General features: G+C 44.9%; 1 protein-coding gene across 1 annotated transcript in view; it reads right to left on the bottom strand.

Annotated features, from left to right (window-relative positions):
• The window catches only part of LOC105991011 (alpha-2-macroglobulin-like), a 57,721-nt gene that overhangs the window by 43,562 nt on the left and 4,059 nt on the right, over nucleotides 1–10,100 (bottom strand). Inside the window, exons 2-7 of the mRNA XM_013023570.1 lie at nucleotides 7,504–7,687; nucleotides 5,951–6,107; nucleotides 5,807–5,859; nucleotides 4,649–4,669; nucleotides 3,272–3,440; nucleotides 1,679–1,763 (exon numbers count right to left, since the gene is read on the bottom strand). Of these exons, the coding sequence (XP_012879024.1) occupies nucleotides 1,679–1,763; nucleotides 3,272–3,440; nucleotides 4,649–4,669; nucleotides 5,807–5,859; nucleotides 5,951–6,107; nucleotides 7,504–7,687 (669 nt within the window). The remainder of the gene's footprint in view (nucleotides 1–1,678; nucleotides 1,764–3,271; nucleotides 3,441–4,648; nucleotides 4,670–5,806; nucleotides 5,860–5,950; nucleotides 6,108–7,503; nucleotides 7,688–10,100) is intronic.

Raw genomic sequence — 10,100 nt, 5'->3', positions numbered from 1 at the left:
CTCCCTCCCTCCCTCCCTTCTTCCTTCCTTCCCTCCCTCCTTCCCTCCCTCCCTCTTTCCCTCCCTCCTTCCTTCCTTCCTTTGCAGTACTTCCATTTAAAGTCAGGACCTTACACTTGCTAGGCAGGTACTCTTCCACTTGAGCCATATCCCTGGCCCTTTTTATGTTTTTGCTTTTTAAATTTTTCCAGAGAGAGGCTCATGCTTTTTGCCTAAGGTCCCAGAGCTCGGGGCCTTAATCCTGATACTTAGGCCTCTTCATGTGTCTCAAAGGCGTCCCATTCATGTCTTGCCCGGGCTAGCTCTGAACCACAAGCCTTCTATTTTTTTTGCCTCCTGGGGCTGTAGGTATGGACCATAGTGCTTGGCTTGATTTTTCAATTTAATATCATTTTGATGAAGCCTTTTTTTTTTTTGGTGTGTGTGTGTGTGTGTGTGTGTGGAGTGTTACAAACACTAGATACCTTCTTAAGAGAAAATCAATACCCATTCCCTTTACAATAATAATAGAATATACATATATCTTAAAAAAGAAAAGCAATACCATTAGAAACAAAAGAACCAAGCAAATAGAAAAGAAAAACCACTCTCAAAAGCAATCTAGGAATCCCAACTATTGATATGAAGGCTTGTCTTGTATTTGTTGGTTCCTGAGGTGTGGAGAAGGGGTGGGGGGAGAGTGAGTACTTGGAGGGGAATGTTCTGGAGCAGCGCTGGGGGAGGGGCGCAGCTGAGTAAGTAGCAGGTGCATTGCATGTGTGGCCTTTGTGCAGGTCTGATCTTTTGCTCTTTTTACAAGGAGGAGATCACCCTGAGAGATTCAGTTCGCTTCCCCAGTAAACAGCAGCCAGAGATTGGTGTGTCATCCTGAGCTAGACTCATGGATTCTGTGAGATTTTGCTGTGTGGTCTTGCTACAAACCCCGAGTCTAAATTCTTTTTTTGCTTCCCCACACAATACTCTTCCAAGGTTTAATAAGTGATCTATCGACGATTGGCTTTCTCCTATAACCAGGGATCAATGATCTCCCTAGTTAGCAAGCAGTTTATTATCATCTTTAAAATAACAAAATTTTCAGCCCTGTGCTGGTGGCTCATGTTTGTCATCCCAGCTACTGAGGAGGCTGAGATCTGAGGATCACAGTTCAAAGCCAGCCCAGGCAGGAAAGTCTGGGTGACTCTTTATCTCCAAGGAATCACCAGAAAACCAGAAGTGGCACTGTCGTTCAAGTGGTAGAGCGCCTGCCTTGAGCAAAAGAGCTCAGGGGACAGCACCCAGGCCCAGAGTTCAAGAATTCAAAAAATTAATTTTTTCCTTTAAGTAGAAGGGCTTTCAACACTATATAATTAGAGTACAATGTGCTTTGACCAGTGTCTTTTGTTATCATCTGCTTAAGGGAAAGCTACTAGTCCTGTGTGTGTGTGTGTGTATGTATAGACTCTCTTTAAACATAATGACAGCAATGTGCATTAGGACACGGAAAGCAAAGGAGAAGGGGAAATAGAAAAGCAGCAGAATAAGTATTTCCTAGTCAGGAAAGTCTCCAAAACAGCAGACATGTTTTGCGTTGCCACTGGTCCTAGAGAGATTAGCCACAAGCTCTACAAAAGCCAGTCTCCTTTCAATAACTCCCCTCAACATATTAAAAAGAAAAAGAGAAAAAAAACACTCAGCTCACAAGCCACACACGGAGACGTTCAATTCTTGTTCCATGATGGTGATAACCTTTGGCATTGTTACTTGCACTTCGAACTTGGGGAGCACTGTTGAATGGGGACAGAGAAAGTTAGAGTTGCAGCCTAGGGGAGGGAGAAGGTATTCATCTTTTTAGGTTCTCTGTTTATAGTTGTCTAATGGGCTTTGGGGCTTGGAAGGGCATTTGTATCTCCCTTACTCTAAAATGGAGGCAATGGATGAGTTCATTTGGAAAGACTCCATTAACACTAGGGTAGCTCACGCCTGGAATCCCAGCTACTCAGGAAGCTGAGATCTGAGGATCTTGGTTCACAACCAACTCAAGGTTCAATACCTCAGTACCACATCAACAGAAAAAGCTGGAAATGGTGCTGTGGCTCAAGTGGTAGAGTACCAGCCTTGAGTACAGAGAGGCTCAGGGACAGTGCCCAGGCCCTGAGTTCAAGACCCAGGATTGGCAAAAAAACAAAAACAAAAAAAACCCAACCCATGCAGGAAAGTCTGTAAGATTCTTTGTTTTTTGGTCCTTATCAAAGTGTATTTCCAGTGGTTGTGAGCTTTATTGATTATTGACATTTTATTTTATTGTAATAATACACTGTTACATAAAACAAATGTTTAATTCTACATGTTCATATAATATGCTAGGTTCTACGTGTAAGACAAGCATAGAACATTCCACAATAAGTTGGAGTTCATAAAGGCATTTGAGATATGGGTTATTATTCATAGATAAGCATGTATTGTTTGTCTTTATTTCTCTTTAAACACAACATTTTGACATTTGCATTCCACTGTGTATCCATATTTAAAATAATAATTTTTCATTTCTATGTTTAACTGGTTTTCGTATATATGGTCAATCTTTACTTTTGGTGCATTTGTACATTTTTGGTGTTATTTTATCCTGATCTCAATAAAGGTATGTTAAATTTCTAGTACTACCTTAACAACAGTCCATATGTGAGTGTCTGTAAGATTCTTCAGGGAATGACCAAAAGGGGAAGTGGAGCTGTGGCTCAAGTGGTAGAGCACCAGCCTTGAACAAAAATGCTCAGGGACAGCGCCCAAGCCCTGAGTTCAAGCCCCAACATACACACACACACACAATCTCTAAGCCATATGAAAGATTATTCACAAACCACTGATATCCTCATTGGGTTTAGATATAATGACTTCTATTACAAATCCATTGTTAATTGTTGGGAAGGTTCCAGATAAACTCACATTCCAAGCCCTACTAGATTTCTCTTCTTTTTGAATTGGAGGTCATGGGACTTGAACTCAGGGCCTGGGCGCTGTCCCTGAGCTCTTTCACTCAAGGCTGGTGCTCTACCCCTTGAGCCACAGCACCACTTTCTGTTTTCTGCTGGTTCCTTGGAGATAAAAGAGTCTCCCCAGTCTTACCTGTCCAGGCTGGCTTTGAACTGTGAACCTCAGCCCTCAGCCTCCTGAGTAGCTGGGATTACAGGTGTAAGCACGGAGCTGAGCTTTTTAATGACATAGACCTGTCACAGTTGAAGCATTTGCTAGCCCAAGCCCTGGTGCTTACTCCACGCTCTTCCGGGGTCCTTACCAAATTCCTCCACGGTGAAATGGTGCCTGACGGTGACCCCCGACTCCATTTGCACGGTGATGCTGTAGGAGCCCAGTGGGGGCTCGGTGGCCAGGGGGAAGGCCAGCTGCTGGAGCCCGGTGTCCAGCTGGAGATTCTGCCACTGCGCCAAGCGGTTCCCTTTGGGATCCTGTGGTTAAATGAATTGCAGTAGATCAAGGCACCCGGATGTAAATTAATTATGACAGATAAGGGCACTCATTAATCACATTAGAGAAAGGGACCAATTAGTTACAATAGCCAAAGGAACCCAGCTGTAAATAACAATAAAGGGTGGAGTCCCTGGGTAAATTAATTACAATAGAGAAAGGGATCTAAAGTCCATAGATTAAATTAATTACAGTTGATAAAGGGACTTGCATGTAAATTAATTATGCTAGAGTGAACCTAGAGTCTAGGGCTAAATTAATCCCAACAGATAAAGGGATCAAGTAATTACAATAGATAAAGGGATCTAGATGTAAATTAGTTCCAATAGATAAAGGGATCTAAAGTCTAGGGCTGAATTAATTACAATACATAAAGGGGCTTAGAGTCTAAATTAATTACAGTAGATAAAGGGGCCCAGCTGTAAATTAATTACAATAGCTGAAGGGGCTTAGAGTCAAGGGCTAAATTAATTACAATAGATAAAGGGACCCAGCTGTAAATTAATGATAAGAGATAAAGGATAGAGTCCACAGCTAAATTAATTAGAATAGATAAAGGGACCTAGAGTCTAGGGCTAGATTAATTACCATAGTTTAAAGACCAATCAATTACAACAGAGACCCAGCTATAAATTAATTACAATAGATAAAGGGACCTAGAATCTAGGGCTAAATTAATTACAATAGATAAAGGGATACATTGACACTAAGAGATACAATAACTGAAGAGATCTAGAGCCTTAGAAACCACAGACAGTGAGTCTCCAGAGCACCTATGCTACCCACAGAACAAGAATGGGTGAAGAGGGAAATGAAATATGAGTTATCACCACCCAGCCCCAATGGGATCTTAGAAAAATTTTCTATTAATTCTTATAAGAGCTTTTCAAATGAGGACATCTTTTCCTGTAATGATTCTCTCTTTTTTGTCGGTCCTGGGGCTTGAACTCGGGGCCTGGGCGCTGTCCCTCAGCTCTTCAGTTCAAGGTGAGCGCTCTACCACTTGAACCACAGCCCCACTGCTGGTTTTCTGAGTGGTCCATTGGAGATCAGAGTCTCACGGACTTTCTTGCCTGGGCTGGCTTTGAACCTTGATCCTCAGATCTCAGTCTCCTGAGTAGCTGGGATGAGCCACCGGCTCCCGGCTTATGATTACTCTCTTTCTGATGATTGAATACCTATTGCTTACCTGAATGTATAGCAGTCGAATCTGAAAGACAAAAAACAAGAATGGATTTCATGAGTGTTCTCAAACCTGGCATGTTTGTACATAGATCTAGATCAATGTACATCTATCCACTTATTAGATATGATAGATATACATCACATATAGCATCATATATATTACAAAATGCATTCTACATATCCATAATATATAAATATAATATATCCATATATATACATATAACATTTAATATATATATATATATATATATCACATATATTGTATATAGAAACCATCCTGGTCACATATAAATGTCCCATATACATTATACCATATGTACATCGTACATCAAATGTATAGGCGTAAATGTATTAAATAGTTGGATGTTTGCTGTATAATAAAACCATGCGTCTTCTCTCAGATAGTGAAGGTCTGACTTGAGGAACAAAAGCCGATCTTCTTTCATAGCAGGGATTTGGCCAGTGTGCACAGAAACAACTTTAAAGCTCTGCGAAATCATTTCACCTTACGTCCGTGGATAATTTTCCGTGCCTAATATTTAATGTATCTGCTGATTTGGAAATCAACGAGGAGGTTAATTTGCAGGACAACTGACTGGATTTCAGACCAAGACAGAATTCCAAATTCCCTCCTCTTTTGACCTGAGGGAATTTCTTTCTTTCTTCCTCCCTCCCTCCCTTACCTCACTCTCCTTCCTTCCTTCCTTCCTTCCTTCCTTCCTTCCTTCCTTCCTTCCTTCCTTCCTTCTTTCTTTCTTTCTTTTTCTTTCTTTCTTCTTCCTTTCCTTCTTTCCTTCTCTCTCTCTCTTCTTTCTTATTGAACAAAAGCCTCATACTTACTAGAAAATCACCCCACCACTTGAACCATGTCCCTGGTCTGTTGTTTTTTTTAGTCCAGTTTCTCAGATCAAGTTCCACACTCACTTTTCCCTGGTTCTCCTCCCATTTCCACCTCCCAAGTAGCTGGGATTACAGGCATCCCCCTCCCTACCTGGGGTCATGTTTTACATGAAGTTCTTGTGCTAGTTCAACTTCAGGAATGTACTGTTAGCCATGGCAGATAATTCCCATCCGTCCCTGGTCCTCCCTTAAGGACCCCAAATATATTTCCAGCCATTTTAGACCAAGGCAAATGCGTTTATATAGACCACAGGGGACTTACCACCTCATCCAGGGGGCGAAAAGTGTCATCCAATGAGACCACACGAAATTGCACTGTAACAGAAATACGTTGCCTGGTTGGTGGGCAGGGTGGCGGTGAGGCAGCTGTTGGGCTGGGATGCTTGGGCTGGGACGCTGTGCTCACCTGTCTGCCCGGGTTTGTAGATGGGCTTGTCTGTCTGGACGAAGACCATGCTCTGCTTGTTTTTGATCATCACCGTGCTGCGCTTCTTGAATTCGTGAGTTTCTCCCTTCACTTGGATGGTGAGAAACATGACCTCGCTGGTGGGAATCGGTGGAATCTGCAATGGAGAAGAGACCGTTGGGTCTTCTCCTTCGCCTTTGGGGCATTTGCTCAGGAGACTTGTTTGGTAAAGTTGTGTCAGTCGTGGGGCTTGAACTCAGGGGCTAGCGCTGTCCCTGAGCTGCTTTTTGTTCAAGGCTGGCACTCTACCCCTTGAGCCACAGCGCCACTTCTGGTTTTCTGGTGGTTCATTGGAGAGAAGAGTCTCATGGACTTTCCTTGCCCAGGCTGGCTTTGACCTGCGATCCTCCGATCTCAGCCTCCTGACTGCTGGGATTACAGGCAGGAGCCACGGGTGTGGGACTGACTGTATCATTTTAATGCTAACAAAGGCTGAGGCCTTCTAATCAGTCCACGCACGGGGCTCCTGTTCAGCCCTGATCCAATGGGCTTTAGAAATGTCATTTTATTTTGTTTTTCCCATTTTAATTGGAAGGTGCACACGCGTTGCGTGGTGCTTACTGCCATGTCCCCGCTTCCTTTGGAATAAGTAGTTGCACAAAAAGGTCTTAATTCCACAAGTCAGATTATGAGGACAATTTGTGTGGATCCCTGTCCACCCTTCCCTCGTTCTCCCTCCCCTTGCCCCTCCCCGCCCCCTCCTCTTCCCCTCCCCTCTCTTTCCCTCCCCTCCCCCCTTCTCCTCCCTTCCCCTCCCCTTCCTCTTCTTTTCTTCCCTTCCCCTTCTTCCCCTTCCTCCCCCTCCCCTCTTCCCCTTCCCCCTCCCTTTTCCCCCTTCTCTTCCCTCCTTTCCCTTCCCCTTCCCTCTCCTCCCCTCCCCTCCTCTCTCTCCTCCGCCCTCCCCACCCTTCAAGGTCCCTGGAAGGAAGGAAAGGAAGGAAGGAGGAAGGAAAGAAGAAAGGAAGGAGGAACGAAGGAGGAATGAAGGAAGGAAGGAAAGAGAAAGAAAGAAAGGAAAGAAAGAAAGAAGGAAGGAAGGAAGGAAAGAAAGAACCGGAAGTGAAGCTATGGGTCAATGTTGAGCACAAAAGCTAAAGGATAGCACCCTGTATTCACACACACACACACGCACACACACACACTCTTCAGGGCACACCAGTGGCTCCCGCCTGTCACCCCAGCTCCTCAGGAGGCTGAGAGATCTGAGGATCATGGTTGGAGGCCAGCCTGGGCAGAAGAGTTCACGAGACTCTTCTCTCCAATGAACCACCAGAAAACCAGAAGTGGCGCTGTGGCTACGGTGGTAAAGCACCAGCCTTGAACACAAAAGCTCAGGGACAGCGCCCAGGCCCTGAGTTCAAGTCCCACCACCGACATCCCCCCCCCCCATAAATCCATATTTAGTTGCTCTACATAGACGCCTTTGGGAAGTTGTCAAAGCCTTTGCCTGATGATCCGAGGCGCCCAGGACCCTGCGCATTGTCTGTACTCACCGTGAACTTGACACAGTCGAACACATCCTTCTCCACCGTCAGGTCGCGGAACAGGCTCCTGTTCTCCCTGATGGACTCCAGGGCGGCTCTCACGGTCACCGTCTCGTTGAGGTTCCTCACCAGCACGCAGCCCGTCTCCTGGGCGCCCGCGTGCAGCAGCGAGGGCACCAGCACCATGTACTGCCTGGCGGCGAGCATCCCCGGAGACGGGGAGGAAGGCGGTGAGCAGGTTTCCATAGCAACCGTGGTCCTTGCCACGCCCTCTGCTAGTCTGTTTGGGCCTTAGGATGCGCGTGCACACCATGGTGCCCAGCAGAAAAGCATTCACATGATAGGACTTGGTGGCTGGTGGTTGCTGTCAGTCCTGGGACTTGAACTCAGGGCCTGGGCGCTGACCCTGAGCTTCTTTGGCTCAAGGCTGGTGGTGCTCTACCCCTTGAGCCACAGCGCCACTTCTGGCTTTTTCTGTGTCTGTGGGACTGAGGACTCGAACCCAGGACTTCATGCATGCTAGGCGAGCACTGTATCCCTGAGCCACCTGCCCAGCCCAAATGATAGGACTTTTATTACGTGTGTGCGTGGAAGAAACTGTGGGAAATCACGCAGCAAGGATTCCATTTTATTTTTTCTCTCCCTGTTTCCCTTTCCCTTTCCTTTCTCTTTCCCTCTTTTGTTTTCTGGCTCATGTTAGGTTTGCTTTCATTTTAATTTTTCTTCCTATTTTGCTTTTGCTTTTCTCCTCCCCCTCCCCCCATTTATTTTATTTTATTTTATTTTTTGCTTTTGTTTTCTGGCCTACTTGGTTTTATTTTGGTGCCATGTTGATTTTATTTTCATTTTGTGTGTGTGTGTGTGTGTGTGTGTGTGTGTGTGTGTGCCAGTACTCGGGCTTGCACTCAGGGCCAGAGGGCTGTCCCTTAGCTTTTTCCACTAAGGTTGATGCTTTACCACTTAAGCCACAGCTCCACTTCCTGCTTTTTGCTAGTTCATTGGTGATCTCAAGAAGCTCACAGGTTTTCCTACTTGGGGCTGATTTCGAACTGTGATCCTTAGATCTCAGCTTCCTGAGTAGTTGGAATTTCAGGCATGAGCTACCTGTGCCCAGCTTTGATTAGTCATGGGGCTTGAACTCAGGGCCTGGGTGCTGTCCCTCAGCTCTTAAGCTCAAGGCTGGCGCTCTACCACTTGAGCCACAGCGCCACTTCCGACTTTTTCTCCTTATGTGGTGCTGAGGAATCAAACCCAGGGCCTCATGCATGCGAGGCAAGCGCTCTACCACTGAGCCACCTGCCCAGCCCCTTAAATACATTTTCATTTTTTAAAATGTATTTTTCTTCTATGTAAGTGGTTGTCCGAAAGGGTTTTAATTCAACATGCATAATAATAGAGTCACCACCCCCTTCCATCCTGGTCTCGGCTTTCACGTTATAAATATGGAATTGGAGGCCAGAAGGGAAGAAATGAGCAATTCAAGTCACAGTGTGATATATTTGCCAGTTCCCTGTAACAGTGGATGTTTCCATTTTAAATATTTACATGTCGGCTCACAGGTAGAGAAAACCCCCATTTCCCCACGGAGCGCTGGGGATTGAATTTGGATCTCAGGGAGCAGACTGTGTGAAGAGCAGAGAAGTTCCCAATATCTGCACACGCCAGGCGTTTGTAAAGACTTTTGCTTGTTCAACTTGCTAGCATAATCTTTAGCCACTGTACACCTCTTCTATATCTTTCTAGCAAACTTCTGTTTTCTTATTATGATTCTAAATAACAAAAAGGATATGTTTTCTATATTTTCATTGATCTTAACTATGATAGAGGTAAGACTCAGTAGTGTCTATTGAAAAGTTACCTGCTTTGTGGCTCACGCCTGTAATCCCAGATACTCAGGAGGCTGAGATCTGAGGATCGCAGTTCAAAGCCAGCCTGGGCAGGAAAGTCTGTGAGACTCTTATCTCTAATTAACAGGAAACTGGAAGTGGGGCTGTGGCTCAAAGTGGTAGAATGCTAGGCTTGAGCAAAAGAGCTCAGGGACAGTGCCCAGGCCCTGAGTTCAAACCCAGGACAGGAACAAAAAATGTTAAAAATATCTCAAGGGCTGGGAATGTGGCTCAAGTGGTAGAGCGCCAGCCTTGAGCAAAAGAAGCACAGGGACAGCGCCCAGGTCCTGAGTTCAAATCCCAGGACTGGCAGAAAAAAAAACAACAAAATAAAACAAAGAACACCAAAAAACAATAACCAGAAAAAACCTTTTTGTAATGGTCATTTTTCCCCTTTCCTTTCAACTTGAATTTTCATGCTAGTTACCCCAGGTAAGTTGATTCTAAGATTTTTTTGTGTGTTTTAAAATATTTTATGGAAGTCTTAACTTTTTATTAATATATGTACACAAATACATCCACATACTATTACATGTGGGTATATAAATTTAACATTAAGTCCCCCTCCTTTTTTTTTTTTGGGTCCGGTCATGGGGCCTGAACTCTGGGCCTGGGCGCTGTCCCTCAGCTCTTCAGCTCAAGACTAGTGCTCTACCACTTGAGCCACAGCGCCACTTCCGGCTTTTTTCTTTTTGCTTATGTGGTGCTGAGGAATCGAAC

This window comes from Dipodomys ordii, unplaced genomic scaffold (assembly GCF_000151885.1).
Source record: "Dipodomys ordii isolate 6190 unplaced genomic scaffold, Dord_2.0 Scaffold69, whole genome shotgun sequence".
In the NCBI taxonomy this organism is placed as follows: domain Eukaryota; kingdom Metazoa; phylum Chordata; class Mammalia; order Rodentia; family Heteromyidae; genus Dipodomys; species Dipodomys ordii.
The sequence above is the reverse complement of the archived record's forward strand: the minus strand, read 5'-3'. Positions and strand labels throughout refer to the sequence as shown.